General features: G+C 40.1%; 1 protein-coding gene across 5 annotated transcripts in view; it reads right to left on the reverse strand.

Annotated features, from left to right (window-relative positions):
- Positions 1-21,420, reverse strand: part of rims1a (regulating synaptic membrane exocytosis 1a) — a 116,844-nt gene that overhangs the window by 69,391 nt on the left and 26,033 nt on the right. For all 5 annotated transcript variants that reach the window (XM_026190747.1, XM_026190746.1, XM_026190745.1 and 2 more), the window contains exons 3-4: positions 11,370-11,580; positions 7,048-7,059 (exon numbers count right to left, since the gene is read on the reverse strand). In XM_026190747.1, the coding sequence (XP_026046532.1) occupies positions 7,048-7,059; positions 11,370-11,580 (223 nt within the window). The remainder of the gene's footprint in view (positions 1-7,047; positions 7,060-11,369; positions 11,581-21,420) is intronic.

The following is a 21,420-nucleotide window of genomic DNA, read 5'->3' on the forward strand; positions in this document are numbered from 1 at the left end:
ACCACTAACCCAAATGCTACCCCTAACCTTCAATGGGCAGGGTTCAAATGGATGTTAAAAGATTAGCCTCAAGCTACAGGATTCATGCCTACTTGCCATAACCAAAACGAAAAGCTTATGAAAGACTAACTTCTAGGCCAGCGTGCATGCTTCAGACATGCTTCAGACATGCTTCAGACAAAAATATCAACTGCTTGCCACTGCTGTTTCTTAAAATGTGTTTGATTAGCAGGAGACTAAAACTACTAAATAAACCCTAGTTCCACAACTAAATAAATCACCTACTGTAAAATCTGATGGATGGTAACAAATTAATCCTCCAAGATCTAAGACACCACTGACGCCAACCCTAAACCCCAAACTCTGGCTCTTGGTAATCACATTATGTCATATTTGTTATTTTAATAATGATTTACCAAGTCTTGGCAATCATGGAACATTGAAAACAATCATTCTAACAGAAGTGCATCAATTGTGCTTTTCTTTAAAATATAGTTAGGGTAGGGTTACAGCTTTCACCAGTGATGACTGAGACTTGAGAGAAAGTTAAAAGAATGAGTAATAAGTAATTACTCATTCCCTAACTTTACTGAACTGATGAAAGATACAGACACTAAAAGCAGCATGAACTGTCCATATATGATTTTTATATGAATAATTTTTTACATTAATTTCTATGAATAATGTGCCTTCCTCAAGTACAAGGTGTCTGTGTATGTGTGAGTGTTTGCTCTTAAGAGTGTGTGCCACACCAACCAGGAGAGAGATGGCCCCCTTAAGGCCAGTCAATGAGAGACGGACGCGGAGACGGACGCAGTTAGCAAGACTGGCGATCAATAGTAATCATGAGGTGCTGTGGCGTTTACAGCGGATGACACATCGCTCCGGCTTTTCCTACTGCACTGCACACCGACACAAAGCAGCACAGAGCCATAATTCCTTGCAAGCCTAGATCAATAGATATACATTTGCACAAGTGTGAGGCACATACTATATTTTGAAGTATCTTGGATTTGATTTTATTTCATAGGATAAGACTAACTTTTTGCCCTAGTGGCCAGCAAATAGAAGTAGAGTTAGCTACATGCTGGCCACTTCACAAACACCGTGATGCTTCTAATAAATCAACACAAGCATGACACAAGCGTGTCTGTGAGCTCATAAACACCACCCTCAGGAAAAGATAAGTGTTACATTATCATGAGGGCAAGATAAACTGAGGTGATGAATGTACATGCTATCAGTCTTAAAGATAAGGCATTGGAGGAGGCTTGAAGGGAGGGGAAATACACTGCTGAAAAAGATTAAAGCAACACTTTAAAAAGCACATCAGATCTAAATGAAAAAAAAAAGAAAACATGCTGGATATCTATACCAACAAGGTCTGGGTCATGTGTTAGGAATGAAAGGATGCCACTTGGTTTGATGGAAATGAAAGTGATCAACCTACAGAGGGCTGAATTCAAAGACACCCTGTAAATCAACATGAGAAAAATTCACACAGCAGGTTCTCCGTAGTTTGTATGGACCGTGGATCTGTCCAGGAAAATCTCCTCCCAGATCTGGACCAGGGGAATACTGAGATCCTGGACAGTCTGAGGTAAAACCTGGTGGCTGGATGGAATAAAACATGATTTCACCGAGGTGTTCTACTGGTTCTACAGTTCCTTGATCCTCCAGGAACTCCCTGCATACTCTTGCCACATGAGTTCAGGCATTGTTGTGTGCCAGGAGGAACCAAGTCCCACTGCAATAGCGTCCAAAGATTTCATCCTGATACCTTAATAGATATGACTGCCCAGAACATCACTGACCCACTACCAAAGTGACCATACTGAAGTTATAGACAGTATAACATTCTCCATGAGTTCTCCAGACCCACAGGGCGCAGGTGGAGGCCTGCTGGAGGTCATGTTGTAGCGCTGGCAGTGTGCATTCTGTTCCTCCTTGCATAAAGGAGCAGATACCGGTCCTGATGATGGGTTTCCGCAGCCCTGTCCAGCTCTCCGAGAGTAGAATCTTCACCACATTCTTGAGACTGTGCTGTGAGACACAGCAAACCTTATGGCAATGGTACGTTTTGATATGCCATCCTGGAGGAGCTGAACTACCTCTTCAGCCTCTGTAGGTCCAGGTATCATGATCCCTAGCCAAATACAAAACTAATGAAAAACAGTCAGAAATGACGAGGAGGGAGATTGGGGGTTGTCTCATTGTTGCACCTGTTGTATATTTCAGTAATACTAAAGCAGCTGACCCTAACCTTAAGCAATCAGAAACAATTAATGTTAATGGTCATTAACTTCATAATAATTCATAATAATTTAACTCCTAAATGTATTATTAGGAAAAAGGAAGATGTAATGTCTGCATTCTCTCGATTTGCCTTTAGAGTTCTGAAAGTTTTGTATTTCTAAAAATTAACAGCATCTATAGTCTGTAAACATCCCTGCCAGTAATTCTGAATGAGAACTGGTCTAAAAACAGCAATCTACCAGCACCGAGCTGAGTTACAGTCACATAAAACCCACCCCCCCAACAGAAATACAGCCCTGGACATTACAATGAAAGCAAAGAGAGGGAAAAGAGGTGTTTGTGTATTTGTGCATGTGTGACGGTGAAGTAACACAAACAGCTCTTCTGTAGTTCCCCATGAGAGGAATAATCAAGACTTCAAAAATGGCCCTCTCTGTGAGAAACACTTGGCTTCAGTACAACAACACGCACTCATCTCTCCACTAGAGCACAGGTATCACTGCAGATAATGAGCACTGAATATCATTAGCACAACACGCTAGCCTGCGTGCACCACACGCTTCACATCCCTGTGCCTATTAAAACTTTATTTATCGTTGTATCCATCCATCTACCACACTTCATAACACAACGAATTAAGCAGACACATGTGAGAATGACAGGGAAAAATATAGTGACTATTAGTGTTTTTTTCAGTTTCCTGCTTTATATTACTTTGGACTTTAATGAAAAAGTGTTCTTTTTTTTAACAATGACTTATTGAAAGTGTTCATTTTTAAAAGCATTAGTATTTTTGGTTGCTGTTATGAAACACCAACAACTTTGTGCGGTAAGCGCTGCCAGTTCAAACATGATTGTAGCCAATGTAATACAAAAATGGCAAAGTGGTGTTAAAGCTGTTACGAGAGGAGAATTAAGAGTTGTAAAGAAAAAATGATACAAAAACATCCTGAGTGATAGGGCTGTTCAATATAACGATATATATCGGATGACGATATGAAAACGTCTATCATTTCATTTTACGCTATCATTTGTTCCGTGGTGTCGCAAAATAAACTGTTTACGGAAATATTTTTTATCAATTTGATGGTCACTGTAGTGTTAATTTCTTAAAGTTCTCTCTTTCTCTTATTTTTAATATAGCCACACTACGGAAGGACAAGTGCCTGTTTTTATGCGTTGTCATTAGCAACAACGAAGGTAAAACCATTGCGTGCTCCACTGTCCGCTTATTTACACATAAACCTTTCACAATAAAGCTGAAGATCCTGTTGAGAGTTTTCAAAATAAACTGAATCACGTGAAAGAGTAAGCAGAGTGTGCACGGATGAGAAGCAAAAAAGAGGTGCTAAAAAATAGACCCTAGATTCAAACATTAGAGCGGGCTTTTCCCCGGAGCACACCATGTAATAAATACCCACAAAGAAAATGTCTAAAAATGTATAGTTTCATGCATCGGTCAAAACACTTGACTTCAGGTACACGACCAGCTAAAAAAAAAAAAAGACTTCACGCAAATCAAGTTGCCCGAGATTCAGAGAATTTTCAGAAAATGTAAAATTTTGTGATGTATATCGTTGTTGAGACGATAAATGTCTTATGTCAGAATATTAGATTCTGGTCATATTGCTGAGTGGTTATGGAAACAAAAATTATATTCGATATTTTAATGTCCTTCCGTTGGCTGCGCCTTCATCACACCATATACCTAGCATCTTCTTCTGTCACGCTAACGTCCTCCTTCACTACACCCATGAACGTCTCTGTGTTCTTCCTCTTTTCCTTCTGCCTGACAGCTCCATATTCAACATCCTAGCAATTCCAAATTTGAAGGAGCGCAAAACATAAAAGTTAAAGATTGTTGTATGCTAGCTAGCTTAATGATTGCAAAATCAATTGGGTATGATTTTAACAGCAAATAAGCAAATGCTGTAGTTAAACAATGGAAAAATGTCAAACTGTTTTAGAAAGGCTGATAAAATCTATGCAGAAATACAATGAGTTGTGTTTACTAACGAAAACCCTGTTACTAGACCTGAATACCAAATAATGGTGAAAAAAATAAATTATAGAAACTAAAAAAGTGAGAAAGTATTTAAAAAAACACATTAAAACTTTTTAAATGTATGCCAGTTAAAATCTAAGATGGCAGACTTGCATTCATGCCTGTTATACTTGTTGACTTGTCCACTGCCTGGGGTGCATGCGCAGTTGGTGCATTGTAAAATCTCTACAGCTCAGTTTGCACAATCACAAAAAATTGGCAAGCATGCAGATGTCCAAATGGATCCTCATGCTCACCGTGTGAAGACGAGGTTTATGCGTGGAATCACAGACACTTAAACTGTAATTGAGGTCTGTGTTCCCACGAACTGCACTGGGCTGGTGAGGTCATTGTGAGGACACGTCCTGGTCCAAAGAAACTGCAAAATTCAACTAACATGAAAGATCTAGTTCATTCTAAACTACACCCTATAGCGTAGTTCTGATTGACTAAACTGATGGACTGGGAAGGTCATCAGTCATCCAGATCATTGTAGTCTAAGGAGCTTGGAAAGAAAAGTGTCTGGACTTCTTTAAGTTTCTTGAAGACGTTTCACCTCTCACCTGAGAAGCTTCTTCAGCTTCTTGAGTTCTAAGGTCAAATCGTGGAGAGTCCCAGATTTTTAAGCCCTATGGGAGTGTCCCCCAAGAGGGTCATGTACCCCCTATTGATCCTCTGCCTAATCACACGAGCCAAGGTGCAAAAATGGGTGTGGGTCCCAATCAGCCAAGGTATCGAATGAACAATTTTCTGTTTGACCAAAATTCCACAAGGGTAAGGACAAGGAAACATTCTGCCACCTACATCTTCAGGAAACCATCATGACAACAACTAGCACTTCATCATGTGATTTGCCAACAACTAATACTGCTTCTGCCCCTGAGAGCGGCCGTCATGAGCCCTCACGAGCCTGCCACTCCTGCTGGGGGGGCATTTCATATAAAACTGTATTACATCCATGGCATGAAAGATTAATAATAACAATGACAACGGTACAAAATGCATTATATAATAATATGCACTGCCAATTGTCACCTTTGCTCTCTTATAGTTTTTTCAGATTTTTTGTCATTATCTTGAATTGCTAACCAGTCATTGTTTTCTGTGAACTGAAATAAATTCAAGTGTGTGCGACTTCATAGACCAAACATGACCCTGTTTAGAAACACTATTAAAAACATTTATAGTATACTACATAATACATATCATTATATCACTCACAGCAAGAATTATACTTGCCAGTGCTTCAATTTAACTTTGAGTGTTATATTTGAGTGGAGTGGACAAAGCAGGGAGTAACTTTTGGTTCACTGTGCCAGCCAAAATTAAAGTAATTAAATGAATCCATGTCAAGAGTAATTCAAACCTGGTCTAGTATCCGGCTACATAAGGCCTCCATTCAGCCAAAACTTTCCTCTTTAGAGCCAGTGCCTCGCGTACCAAGCTTTAGCAGGGAGTGGGACCACTATGTACAGCACACCAAAGCACTGATGGACACTCGTGGCAATCCAGCCCAGCCAATAAAGATCAAAGTGCTGGTTTGGCAGCTGCCCTAAGGACAGTCAGCCAAGGCCAAGAAAAATTCTAAACCCACACACAACTACACAAGTAGGGGAAGATGTTAAAGGCATCTCTGCCAGGTACGCCTGTCATGCAGTATCATGTTGAACAACCAGGCTTAATGACAATGAGGAAGTTTACAGTAGGGACCAATGCACCGAAACACTCGTGGGTCAGTAATCCCAACATACAAGCCACATATGACAGCCAGTAAGGTGTTAATTAAGCTAGGCTGCACGTTTTGATATGCTTGCCCCATTTCAGCATGTACAAAAGTTAGTTGTGGGTTCTTTGGGTCAGTTTTAGTGTCCAACAGGTCAACATTTGCAAAAACTGGGCAATTAAAGCTAGATTTAGAAACGTGGTTGCCCGACAGCTTAGGAGACAACACCAAAGGGTTAACAGACAAACATAAATCAGATACAGTTTTTGCTTTTTGAAGACGCAGTCTCTGAAATTATTGTAAATCAGTACTATAGCTAGATAGCTAGTGAATATATGCTGAATATGTTGACAGGTGTTCCCAAAAAAGACAAATCCTGCTTTAAAAAGACACCATAAGCTAGCTACAAAGCAAACATGTCACAATCAACAAATGAGAGATGACCAAGGATAGGTAAACAACAACAGACACACCAGCTATTAATACGTAAACACAATATCCATTTCTTGCAAGAATTAGGATTTTGTTAACTACTTGTGAAGATGCTTCCAGTTAACTACTAAATCCCTTTCTAAAAAGATGTATAATAACTAAGCTCTGTCCCACACTGACAATATTACACATCTTAAATGTCAAGATGATGAGTATGTTTCTTTTCTGGGCCTTGTAATCTCCCTATGTTTGCCTAGGACTGCTGCCACTTCCTCCCACATGTTTTCATTTGCAAATCTAAAGTTGTCCATACAGTGTATTGGTCTGTGTGCATCATCTACCTCTGAGGTGGCAGCGTGCATCTGACTGCAAGAATATCATCAAAGCAGATGAGTGTTTTGTTTTAGTCTCGTTATCATGCCATAAATTAAATTGTAATTGTGCTGTATTTATAAGGTAATATTTTCACAATAGAACTAATAGACGCGTGAAGACAGAAGACAGGGTCTGTTTTATGTACATGTATTTTCTTAAAGGTTTTGGTCAGAGTTATGTGCTCCAGAAAAGAGAGAAGAAAAGATGCATCACTCACCACTTTGTCCTCCTGCAGCCCAGTCAGCCATCCATGTATAATGAAAAGAAAGACAGAAAGAATGTGAACAAAAAAATGGTATCTGAAAGCATGGCAATGATCCTACTGTGCAAGCCTGCAAGTCACAAACACTGTCATACGCAGATATTTCAGTTTCCAATAATATTCCCATCACTGAAGATGAATGAAAATGCATTGCCCTTTAAAATTCCTCATTTACATCCACCACAAACACAAATACCTAACAGTTGCTGGCCTACAACAGCACATGACAAGATTCGTGCATGGTTATAGCCTCCCTAAATTAAAACGGAATGTTTCTGATTTATGAAAATGAGGTTAAAGCAAAACTATAAACCAACTTCAAGCTGAAAGAAGAATACAAAAATCTATCCGCTCTATCCTCAGTTCACAAATATGAACATAATCTATTTCATTGTTTAAAAGCATATAGAGCTAAAGCAGACAGCTTAGCTTGCCATAGGAAAGCTCTTTACTCTGTCCAAAGGCCTACCTACCAGCTCATTTCGAGTTCACTAGATAGTAACAATAACAATATAGTAATGTAACAGCTTCATCTCAACCTAAAATGAATCTTTAAGCCACTGAGGCAACCCAAGTGATTAACAGACTACAGACTGTCCACAAACATTAGCAACAAGTAGTAGCAATCTCTGGTCACAGCTGACTCCATCTAAAATCAAAACTGTGCTGTTTGTGTACAGATTAAACCAACACTTAGTTTAATATTGAGTTTTAGAGGTAGGCATATACTTAAATTAGCGTTAGGCTAAGTGTGATCAATCTACAACCTTTAAACAAACCTAAGCTAATCCGCTAATGAATCTGGCTCTAGAGAAAGAGACATGATAAAAGATACAAGGCTCCGATTCTGCAACAGAAACTATAACAGTTAAAGCAGAACTTTATTTTAAATCCCTGTCCTGGGTTTCGGTGATGACTATCTTTGGTGAACTTGAGCTGTGTGCTGTCAAAATGTGTATTTTTTAATTGTTCTCCAAAGTTTTGGCAATCACTGAATGAAAAATAATCATCAATTCTGTGTCTCCAAAAGATGTAGATTTAGAAAGACACAGATTTGTATCTTAATGGGCACTGAACAACTGAATATTACTAATTTTTCTGTTTGACTGTCTCGTTAAGGAAACTGAAAAAGATTTGCTTCTGTATAAATGATTGTATTCCTTTAGTTATTTGAGTAAATGTCCAGTGGTGGTAAAACTCAAGCCGGTATTCTTGAGTAATTTCATGTCTTCCCTGAGTCGTAACGCATGTTTTCTGTTCACACTGAGCAAAGTTAACAAAGTATAATTAAACAGAAAGTCAAACAAACATTAATAAACAGTGTTGTGAGTCTGCTTGTGTGTATGTGTGCGTACCTGTCAATGTACCTTTCAAAAAGTTTCCACTAAATGTAACGCCCCACCCCCCACCCCCCTGCTGAACTCTCCCCACGTTAGCCACTAACTAATTAGGATGTACTTTTGTGTGTTTGCGTGTGTGAGGTCATTAAATGCCACAGCGACAATTCAGGGGAGGGGATGTGGGGATTGGGGGGTAAGACGGGATGTCACTTATTTCAGAGGAAGACTTGCCTCCCAGCATCACCACACACGCACATACACCCCACTGTGTGTGTATAGGGCACCTCCGGACCCCTGGCAGAGCGAGACAGAGTGAGAGACACCCCCCTCTCCCATCCACTGCTCAGTCTAATGCCCAATTAACCTTTACCAGGTCTCTCTCACACACACACACACACACACATGGTAACACACACAGAGCTCAGATACAGTACATTTCGAGAGCACATACAGTACGACCCACGGCTCATCAGCTCCATCTGAGTTCCAACACCTGAGGCCTGATGTGATGTTCAGTGCGTGCTTTTATCACCAGCTGCTTGTAGGAAGTATACTGAGTGTAGATTTAATTTCAATTACTTATTCGTGTTTACAACGTTACCATAATTTAGAAAAAAAAACATATTGCATCAAATAAGACTTGAATCTTGAGGATAACAGCATAAACTCAGCAGGAAAGCGAACATGCGTAGGTTGGGCACAAACAGCATCAGTCCATCTAAAATCAAACATTCCTGCTGCTCAACCGTCTCAAATTTCCTAGCAATCATTATACATGTCCAAACTTTGGGTCGTTCAGTTTTAATGCAAATCAGAGATGGCTGAGCAGAAACTATTGTAAAAATGTGATGATTTGAGATTTTAGTGACCCAGGTCTTTAATGAAATGTATGCACATATTTAAATAACTTATTTTCTGACTTGTGATTAGAGCGCCATCTGGAATCTCCGGTATTTTGTTCCTGCTGAACAAGACGACATGCTGATTTTTGCTTTAGTGGCACAACTTGTCGTACTTGCTCAATCCAGCAAATACAACAAGTCGATTCATGCTGGAGTCATTTTTGCAACTAAGAAATTTATGTTAAAAAGTATTGCGCGTGCTTTATTTTACATTAAACTATATGCCAATCAGAAATGGTCACTGACTGTCTTTTTCAATATTCGTATTAAGGTGTGCTCAAATATGGGATTTTGCAGGACTGCTGGAGTTTTATTTTTTCATATTATTAGTAGCCAATACTTTTGGGGAATCTGTCCCAAATGACAGATTGTGGTTCATTTTGATGTTGAGAAAGATCAGTGAAAATGTCAGGCTTTTATCTTTGAAATATTCCTGTTCTAACGTTGCCATGTCTGAAAAAAAGGCTCGAAAGTGGGTCAGTGGACGCCTAGGAATAAAACTCTGCATATCTCTTAGTTCAGTATAGTGTACACACAAATTTAATAAAAGGAAAATACTTCTGTGTTTATATATATATTAGGGCTGCCACAAACGATTATTCTGATAGTCGACTAGTCACCGATTATTTTTGCGATTAGTCGACTAATCAGATCATCACCCATTGGACGTAAAACCTACAAGCTGTAGGTTGCACCAGCAGCATCTGCTCTTATCTAACTATCATTAGCTTACAGCTTTAAGTGTTTAAGGTGCTAACTAAAAATAAAGACAAGATGGTAGTTTATTAAATTTTAATTAAACTTGCAGATTGTTTCGGTGAAGTTTAATAAACTCCTTGCTATCTAAAATATAACAGGACACCGGAGTAAATTCTGGAGCATCTCACACTTCTGATAATCAGCTGTCTGTTTGACGTTTATTCAGCTGTGTAAAAACTATAACTTTAATCTCAGCCAAACCGATTTACTCAGGAACAAATAAAATACTAAAAAAAAAGCCAAACAATAACATTTTAAAGTTATCTACGTGACGGCCGGGAGTCCGGTGTTCTCACGGCTCTAGTTAGCCTTGCCCCCAGTTAGCTATCGAGCTAGTGGGTAACAGACGTCTCCGAAAACGTCGGAGCGCTTTTGAAAATATGTGGTGTCTTGATAAACTGAGCCGATATTTGAGGTTTACACAGCTACATTCTCGCCTGAAAATATGTTAAACGTTTATTTTGTGACCCAGAAAGAATAATAAGAGTAATATTAAAACTAACTAGCTGCCGCCATTGTTGGAAACTGAGCCGGGCGCTATGAATTCTGGGACACAGCTTCTTCTTCTTCGGGGTTTAAGGGCAGCTGGCATCCTTGTACATGCAGTGCTGCCATCTTCTGTTTCAGTCCGTTATTACACTCTTAAATCCTGCTACTCATTCCTGCGTCCTTTGTGATCTTACAAAGCTTCAAACGACGCGTCGACTATTAAATCAGTCGTCGACGATTTTGATAGTCGACGTAATCGTGACTAGTCGACTAATCGTGGCAGCCCTAATATACATTACTGTGTTTTTTACATTAACCTATTTAATTCTGTATTATTGTATCTGTATACTGTTCATTTTACTAACGTATAAAGCAGTTTGGGTTGTAGGATTGTGATCATGTTCTTTTTTACAATACAGAAAAGAATGCATATTGAAGATATACAAATTAAAGAGCGTGTACATCACTCGATATTATACTTGTGATACTTTTTAATATCCAAACTCTTCAAATGTGACAGTGCTGTATTTCTTCCAGACAGCTGCAGCTCTGTCCGGGAACTGATGCATATTGCTGTTTAGGAGAATGAGTTTCAATTCAACCTTTAATAACGATCAAAGTATTATCTTTTGTCCTCTATTCTTTTTGCCCTTCACACTGAAACGTGTGGAGGATACTGCATCACACTTTTGTGAGGGCAGGTTTAATATTTGCTATATTGCTGTGTGCTACTTCACAAGGATAAAAATATGTGTTTTTGTGCTGAGAAAGTGTAGCCTTCCCTCACCGTGTTGGATCGCAGGGACACACGCCCCCCACAGCGAGCGCAGAACTTGGTCTGGCAGTACGAGCACGGGTTCCCACAGCCATCTGCGAACTTGGTCTTGTGGCAGATGCCACAGGTCGGCGCGTCGTCGCGGTGAATGGCCGAGCCTGCCGCTGCCGTGGCCTGTCGGATCACAGTCTCTCTGTAGCTGGATAACTGCTGCTGGATACCTCTGCAAAAATAAAATCAAACAGAAGCATGAAGACTTCTGCATTTTTGAAAGGAGGCCACGTTATAAGTTACCATCTCAGGATACATTTCAAAAACGAAATGTGCTAATACACTTGAAGGAAAGGATGTGTCAAATGTCACCCAAGCTCTCTTGAATTTCACTGGTGTTTTTTTCACTTCAGTCCAAGCGTATTTTACTCCTTACTGTGTCGTAATCGAGCTCTTTACCGTTTTAGTTTGTGAGGACATGTTTTACTTTCTATTTCACCATCCTCAGCAACAATGCGCGTCTCTGTAATGCTAAACACAGCAATGGTTTGAGCTGTGGATTTATGTGTCACCAATGCTACAATTTACTAATTAGAACAAGAGTATAACTTTTTTTAATGCTAGCATCCACAGCGTCATTATGAAGGTTAATTTATTAAATGTGCACTCATCCCACTCTGTGGACTGGGAGGTAAAGTACAAGTTTGCGGTTCTACCCACATTAAAAACCAAGAAAGAGTCCAGCATGCATATTTTAATCTAAACCGTTAGCTTTTCATAAACTTAACCAAGAAGATTTGTTTTATAAACCTAAGTAAAAAAGAACTGCTTTGCAGCAACACCACTGCCTTAAACTGTAGTTTCTCTAACAACCACTTGAGGCTGGTTAATCTAACTGGCTAATACTCAAAGTATAACACTGCCTCTGCTGGTTTAGTCCTCATGCAGAAGAGCATCCTGCTGCCAGGTGTTCCCCAGGTCAGGGACACAAATGCACCCAGCCATCCATGTGAAGAAAAAAAAAATGATTGATCACTTTCTTCCATTGCTCTGTTGTCCAGGTCTCATGTGCACATTGTTATTGCTTTTGGACAGGGGTCAGCATGGCCACCCTGACTGGTCTGCAACTCTGCTGCCCCATGCACAACAAACTGTGATGTTCTGTGTATTCTGACACCTTTCTACCAGAACCAGCCGTAACTTTTTCTATAATTTGAGCTACAGTAGCTCGTCTGTTGGAGCGGACCTCACAGCCGGCCTTCACTCCCCATGTGCATCAGTGAGCCTTGGCTTTCATGACCCTGTTAATGGTTCACCCCTGTTCTGACCACTGCAGACTGGGAACATCCCACAAGAGCTGGAGATTTGGAGATGCCCAAAGCTGGCCCAGTCATCTGGCCATCACAGTTTGAACCTTGTTAAACTCACTCAAATCCTCACACTTTCCCATTTTCCCTGCTTCTAACATCAACTTTGAGGATAAAATACTCACTTGATCCCTGATATATCCCACCCACTAACAGGTGGCATGATGAAGACATAATCAGTGTTATTCACTTCCCATGTCAGTGGTCATAATGTTATGTCTGATCGCTGTAATGTTTAATGTGGCAAAAAAACAGAATGAAATAAAGATCCTGCTGCATCTGTAAAAAAAACAAAACGAAACCAAAAACAAATGTTATGGAAAAATCATAAATCCACAGAATACTACTGCTTTGATCCACTAGGTTTAAGCCTTCCACAGTAATTCCACACACTGTGGATCACTGCAAACGCAAAAAGTTAAAGGACAGAAAGATACAATAAGAAATTACAAAAGAATGATTGTTTTACTGGATAAATAATAAAGAAAGGGGAGGAGAAATGAACTGAAACCACAGTATGAAGGAGACAGTTGTTGCATTAAGTTCAGTCGATATCAGCCACTCTCCACACTCTCTGTGTTTTGGTGCAGTCAACTCTTTTTGTGTGTGTGCTTTTGTTTCAGGCTGCTTTGCCAACACAAGAAACTCTTCGAATCGATATGAGAAAGAGAGGGGAAGAGTATTGGTTTTATCAAATTACAGTATGCTGATTAATTGGATTTCACACTGTGGAGATTGAGGAGAGAGCAAATAGAGGGGAAACAGACCAAAGAGGAGAAGAGCTGATGAATAAGGTGAGGACAGAGGATGTACTTCTTTATGTTTCACTTCCAAACACTACTCGGCATTCCCATATGGAAAAGAAATAGTAAAAACTTATAAAAGGCTTGCATAAGATGGCCTACTTCATATAGTGAAGGCTTATATGACTTACTCATGAAAGTGGCCACTTTCGTATATTGTTTTAGTAAGTATCCAAAACATACAAGTTTCATTTATATAATTTTTCTAGGGATCTTATATCTGTTTTCACTCTTGTATGCTTTTCATACAAGTTTCACACAAGACAGATACAAACTTTATAAGACTTATATACATCTTTTCCATATGGGATAACATGTACTAGGCTACAGGCATTTATTAGAGCTGAAGAAGACCAGCCAAATTACACATAATTAAAAACTACATTGAGTTAAATGACTACAATCATAATATAAAGACACTGTGATTTAATTTTAAAAGCCTGGAAGAGCACGCAACACCAGTTGGCCCCTCTAGCCAACTGGTGTTGGCCAGAGGGGCCGATGGCGCGATATGGCAGCCTCGCTTCTGTCAGTCTGCCCCAGGGCAGCTGTGGCTACAACTGTAGCTGCCTCCACCAGTGTGTGAATGCGAGAGTGAATGAATAGTGGCATTGTAAAAGCGCTTTGGGTGCCTTGAAAAGCGCTATATAAATCCAATCCATTATTATTATTATTATTACAATCATAATATAAAGACACTGTGATTTAATTTTAAAAGCCTGGAAGAGCACGCGATATAAAAAACAGCAACAAATGCAAACTTACAGACAAGGAGACAAAAGTAGGACAACCATGGTCCAGAGCCCCTTCTCGTCATCTTTTAACACACAATACTCCCCTGTACCAATGTGTTTATGAACAAAATCCTTTAAAAAGTGCACGTTGGGAGGCAGGCAGAAGGCAGGTGTTTCAGTGCTATCTATTCAATTCAATTCAATTTTATTTATATAGCGCCAAATCACAACAACAGTCACCTCAAGGCAGACTGGGACCAGTTTTTTCTGTTTTGACTTGACGTTAAATAAAAAAACTAAAATGAAAAAGTTTAGGTTCAAATATGGCACATGTTGTCTATCTGCAGAAGGTTTCTTTGGCGATCATGGTTAGACTCATCATGACAACACCATCTTTTGCCAAAAACTTCACGCCTTCCATTTCAGACATTAAAGAACTCCTATAAAATTCTGCCTGCCCTGCATGTTTCAGAAGAAAACATCCAGCGGGTCATAATGTGAATCCACACATCCACACATGTGCTCCTGACCAAACGTCAGTATGTGATGACCTGCAGATGAAAGCGGGTTGACTGTTAGTCCATTCACTGTTTCACCACAGGAAGCAGGTTGAGCATTTCCTCGTCTTGGTCTCATGATACTGAATTTGCCAAGCGACGGGTGGACAAACCATACTGAAGTCTCACATACATGTGTATCTGCGAGGGAATTTCTTTCAACTCACTGCTAAATATGGAATGAAGAATGAGACATAAAGTCCTTTAATATCACGGACATATAGAGCAGCTTAATAGTTCATTGAGGTAAAGCTCAAGACATTTTTTGATGACCATCAGGACTGTACACCTCCAGGACATTGCGGCGTGCAGCCCGGATCTCAGCTGACCCTTCCCACCCTGGACACAGTCTGTTTGACCTGCTCCCCTCAGGCAGGAGGCTCCGGTCCATTCGCACCAGAACCTCTCGCCACAAGAACAGTTTCTTCCCCTCTGCTGTTGGACACATGAACAATAACCACATGACTGTCCCCGCCACTCACACATGACCCTACGCTGTGTCACTGCATCACTTCATGTCTGGCACTGATCACCACCTGCACTCATGTATATATCCTTCTACGTAGCACTCTTAATTCTTATTCTCATGTATATATCTAATGTATATCTCATGCACATATCTTTCTTTCTACATAGCACTTTAATCCTTATTGTTTGCACTGAAGCACCGCAGCAAATTCCTAATGTTGTAAACCTCAACATCTGGCAATAAACCCATTCTGATTCTGATTCTGATTCTGAGTGAACCCTGTGACAAGTACTGCTAAATGACATGAAAACAAAATAGAGATATAGAGATTTATACAGAGATATTTATTTAAAATATAAGCAAATTACTATAAATGCAACAATCTGTGGTTTAATGATCAGCCTGCAGATAAATTTAGATGTGAACTGAGTAGGGTACAATTTAAGGTTTTACAACTGGAATCTTAAATTATTGACCAAAGAAATCGGTGCATGTGCTGTGTCCCTTAAATGCCACAGGCCTGGCAAAAAAGTGCTCATAGAGCAGCTTTTTGCTAGTAATGAAATAATACGGCAGTGAGCTTAGGGATGGTGTGACATTAATATTTATGATGTGTTAGAGAGGGAAAAGAAAGAGGAAAGGAGCAAGTCGTCAAAGAAGAGGTGGGAAGAGACCTTACAGGAAGAGAAAGTAGATAATTAGAAGAATAGAAGAAAAGGGGAATAACCGGGAAAAAGGAGAAAAGACCCAAAAAATTAAGTTGTAGTAAAATTAGAAGAAAGGAAGGAGGATGGATGAGAAGAAAGACGACAGGAGAGGACATACAGTAGGGAGAAAGAAAGGGAAAAACAAAGAGGTGAAGTGAGGGCGGAAAGCGAGGGGAGGAGAGATGAGGATGAAACGAAAGAAGAGGTGGCAAGAAAAGAAAAAAGGGGAGGAGAGGAAAACAAACCAACAAGTCACAGAGACAGAGAGGATCTATGAAGAAATCAAAAGAAGGAAAAGGGGACATGAAGATTAAAAAGACAGGAGAAAGGGAGGGGAAATGAGGAAAGGAAACAAGGTGGAATGGTGGGGGGAGGAGAACTAAGAGAGACTGAAGAACAGAAGTGGGGAAAAGAAATGCGAAGAGGAGAAAGTGAAAGGGAAGAAGAAGAAGAGGCAAAGCAGAGGAAGATGGAAGAGGAAATGAAGAGATGAAAAGTGAAAAGTGAAAAAGTGAAAGAATGGAGGGACAAAAGAGAAGCAGGGAAGTGGAGTATATAAGAAACACCAACTGTTTAATCGCACTGTCATAAAGACAAACTGCTCCTTATCACAATCATCGAACAGAAATCCATGCCTTTGTGGCAGCCTGGTAGCAAAAGTGCATACAGAGATGAGGTTGTGGCGGAGGAATGGATCACACACAGGACACTCCAGATATTAATGCTCCGTTATTGTTTTTAGATTTATTGCTGTATTCTTATCTCTCCATCACACTTTGGGCAGTTCTGGTTACGTATAACAGCACCAACCCTGTTACAGCACTGTCTGTCAGACAGGCCTGCTCCCATCTGATATCTGTATCAGCAGATAACAGAAGACAAGATACTTGTACTGTGTGACTGTTCCCATGTAAACAGTCACAACATAACTTCTCCATCCTGGCGCAACGTTACCTCAGATGCTTTAGGAACAACATCGACTGTAGCTGCTAAACGCAACAGAACACGATTTTCTGCAGCACTACTTACAGACCGGGGCTCAGCGGTGCAGGATGCTCCCCCATCGGCTCAGGCGGTAAAAAAAACTACAAGTTCCAGCAGCTGAGGCCCGAGTAATCAAAGTCCACCAACTAGTTGTTTGCTTGAGATTTGGCCATTGCTCCTTTGGGTGCAACAAGACAAACCGTTGCCTCTAAATACAGCCTTCAGAGATGTCAGGGCCCAGTAGGTGAAATACAAGCTTTACCTCTGTAAATGTTAGCACCTGCTCAAACACACACACACACACTTCCTGGGAGTAACAGCCAAAGGGCACAGAGAGGTCACCTGCTGCTGCAGCGCTGCAGGATTTACTTCCTGATCCGTGGCTCTCACTGAGCCCGTCCTAACCCACGGCTCCTGTCAGCTGCTAATAGATTTAGACCAGTATCCAGTACGGACTTGATTTATGGAGCCTGCGTGGTTGGTTATGCGTATTGTCGATCTGATCAATATGACACCAGTTGTCTGTGGGGAAGCCTTCAACCCGAACTGAATAAGATGTTGCTGTTCAGGTTCAGCACGAGAGGGATTTACGTTTAGCTTTTTATGACGATTATCAGCATCTTATTTGTTATTTCAGAGGTGTTACTGTTGATGACGCATGGCTGCAGTCCAAAATAGCTTCTATTGGTATTAGGTCTAATAAATCCATGTTGGCTGGAAGTAAGTATTCCGAGTATTAAATGCACAGAAGGTGATCGGGGCATTTGCTCATCCTTATTACATCTCATTTTCCTCCATCCTCAAGATCATTCTTTGTTGGGGGTTCAGTGAGTTCTTTCATTTTTGCCCCCAAACATTTAACTTCTACCTTTCCACACATTTTGACACATTTTACCTTTGTCTGTTATTTTTCTATTATTTCCATCTCACAGGCTGTATTTAAAAGATGGAAGTAGCCACTGTGAACTCACCCATTTGGGGCCAGTCGTACGGTTGGATATATTTACAAAATGTGATTTTTTTTTTCCGTTCAGTTACCAAATATATGATCCACAGCTACACATCCAGCTAGATTTGATTTAGAAAAGATAAGAGTAGTTATTGTAAAGACAGAGATACAGAGAGCCTCACTGTGTCATGTTGAATTGTCAGCTGGTACCAAACATTATGTTTTCCTTGAGAGAAAAACAGGTTGGGTCTAAACTGGTGCATAAAACTTCAGCAGAATGTATAAAACAGTATTTAAATTGTTTTTTTCATCCCAAATGCTAAATCCAAGCCTACATCCATGCTGCTATTTGCCTTCTATTCTGAAAGTAGTCATTTCCAAAGTGTGGGTCGATGCCCCCTGGTGGGCCGTGAAGGAACTGTTGGTGGGCTACAGTAACTTTGAAATTAAGTATGTAAGGTTACATATTTATATAAATGTATTTGTATAAAAAATAGATGAAAACTGGTGATAGGAGGTGGTTAGTTTCTAATGTTACTCATTACTCTGACCTAAATCTACTGCTCTTGTATTAAAGTTTGTGTGCCAGTGGTAGGTGGTAGCAACAGAGTAGCAATTTATAGTTAACAGCCTGTGTTGTTTGCATTTCTTAAATAAAAATTTCAAGAAAATTCATCACTTTCTCTTATACTTTGAGTAAAGTGAAGATTTCAGATTGGCTGGGCCGAATGGGATTTTCTGTTTTTTTAGGTGGCCGCGGGACTCTTGGCTTTGGGAATGGCTGCTGAAGAGGATCACAGGGGGGATGGAGCTCAGCCCAGCTGATATGGGAGCAGGAAGGGACGACAAGATCACCCAGAGAACATTGAGAAAACACGTGGAGTAGGAACATACAGTATATACACAAAGGCCACAGCCAACCTGAAATGTTTTTTTTTATCTGTGATTTACAGTTATGGGTCAAAGGATTTTGATCACATGACATCCCAGCTTGCGTAAGCCCATAGAGCAAAGGTTCTCAAAGTTCCCCCAAAGTCCCCAAACAGCCACTAGAGGAATTTTGCGCAAGCAAGAAAAGGAAAAGATTTTAATTCATTTAATTCATCCAAATTCATCCACAGTCACCATGAGCCAGACTCTACTCAGATTAGCTAGCTGTCACGTGTTATGTAAAAACTGTAGACTGCCCTCTGGTGGTCAAACTATGCAATGTCAATACACATAACACGGTTGATGTCTCATCTAATATCAACAGAAACTAGGCAGCAGGAACAGTAATGTGCTCTTGTTTCTGTGTGTTTTTGCTACAAATCTAGAAAATCAAGTTATTAAATCCTCTGTCACAGGTGAGAAAAAAACCCATCTCCGTCAAATAACAGCCCTGGAAAATGCAGACATGGATGGTAGTAGATTTAATGAGAGCAAGAGAGTGAGAGGACAGAGAGTGGAGGGAGGGAAAGAGAGGCAGTGAACGAAAAGATCAGAGGGAAACGTACAGAGCGACGGAAACACGGATGGCAAGCTCATTAAGAAAAATATCCATATTCAAATGTAGTGAGACACAAGGTTAAAGCAAAGTGAGAGTAATTTCTTCACTTTCTTCTGCAAACACACACATGCTTCTAACAAACTTGCCTCACTTTCCCATCACAACATTCGATGGAGCTCACTGCTGAACAACTAAAACAATAAACCGTGTGTGTGTGTGTGTGTGTGTGTGTGTGTGTGGTGGGCGCATATATAAATATTTTAAACAAAGGATCCATGATTCAAAGCAGAAAACAGCATTAACATAAAGTGTCTCATAATTAAGCTGAGCAGTACTAACAAGCTCTGCTCTCTGACTCTTTGCATGAAGGGAAACCAAAGTTTTGTCCGTGAGAATCTGAAATGATTTGGATCGCATACACATACCAGATACAGACTACAAAAAAAGGACTCCTCATTTAGTCAGGTACTGAGATGGAAAAATCCTGTTTTGGGGTGTTTCACTTGTACCCAAAGAAGAACAATCCCAAACCTGCATTATTTTGTTTAACCTCTTAACATCTGCCAGTGACCTTTCTAGGGTTAGGATTGAGGGTAGTGTGTGTGTGTGTGTGTGTGTGTGTGTGTGTGTGTGTGTGTGTGTGTGTGTGTGTGTGTTTTCTTTCTTAAAGCATAATGCTAAATAGGAACATTTTCAGAAATGTTTCATATTTAAATGATGTAAGGCTTTTTCCAAACAGATGAAAATTCTATTATAAAGAGCGAACACTAACCAAAGCCAGGCCCTCCTTATAATACAATACACCATGTCTGGGAGAGAATATATATATATATATGTATGTACAGCCCCAAGGAGTTAAATAATAATAACATGCAGGTAACTTCCGGAACAAAAGATGCAGAAGCCCCCTGGTATCAGACAGATTTGCCACCTTAATACACTCTTGCGCCCATGTCCACGGAACCAGACAAACATGAGAGACTAAGTCGTACCTGTGTGTGTGTGTTGACTCTGCAGGGATAATATCTAATGACAAAATGTCAGAATAATTCATTGAAAGTAATACAGAAAACCTCCAGTGCATTTTAGCCTGTGCCTGAGTTTTATCTTTCCTGTAAAACACATCTCCAACATGAGCAGATGGAGATGCAGCACGACGTGGTGTGGGACTATTTTCTTCTGTGGATAAATACACATTTAGTAGTCGCCCATTTACAGAGGCAGGATGGTATATGTGGGAATGAGTCAAAATAAAGTACAGTTTGGAGTTTCTCACCTAGTGTTACAGCATGCATACTCTTTCACGTGATTCAGTTTATTTTGAAAAGTCTCAACAGGATCTTGACCTTTATTGTGAAAGGTTTATATGGAAAATAAACAAGCGGACACGCGATGGTTTTACCGTCATTGTTGCTTACGACAACGCATAAAAACAGGTGCTTGTCCGTCTGTAGTGTGGTTATATTAAATATAAGAGAAAGAGAGAACTTTAAGAAATTAATATAGCCACTTCAGTGACCATCAAAATGATGAAAAAATATTGCCGTAAACAGTTTATTTTGCGACACCACAAAACAAACAATAGCGTAAAATGAAACGATAGACGTTTATATATCGTTATGTCGATATTTGATTCTACTGAAGTCCATAGCATCGCTCAGTTTTATGGGTATGTTTGTGTCTCACTAACAATGGACTGAGCTTCTCAACCTATGAGGTAGAGCTGGGCGATAGAACGATAACGATATGTATTGCGAAATAACTTTTTCTCAATAGAAAAATTAAACTATTGTGATAGGCCTCACCGCTCTTGTCCTCTTAAAAAAAAAAAAAGAACAGCCAATCCAAATTAAGTAGTGCATAGCCGAACCAATCACAGCTGCAGCGTCACGTCACGTGACTTGTTACGTACAGCACAAGTGCCAAGCCGCACATGTGTATTTGTTTTGGGAAGCAGCCAGCCGCTGTGCCGCCCGGGTATTGGAGGAAATGAGTGCGCCGACTAGAGAAAAA

The sequence above is a fragment of the Astatotilapia calliptera genome, chromosome 13 (genome assembly GCF_900246225.1).
Source record: "Astatotilapia calliptera chromosome 13, fAstCal1.2, whole genome shotgun sequence".
Taxonomy (NCBI): domain Eukaryota; kingdom Metazoa; phylum Chordata; class Actinopteri; order Cichliformes; family Cichlidae; genus Astatotilapia; species Astatotilapia calliptera.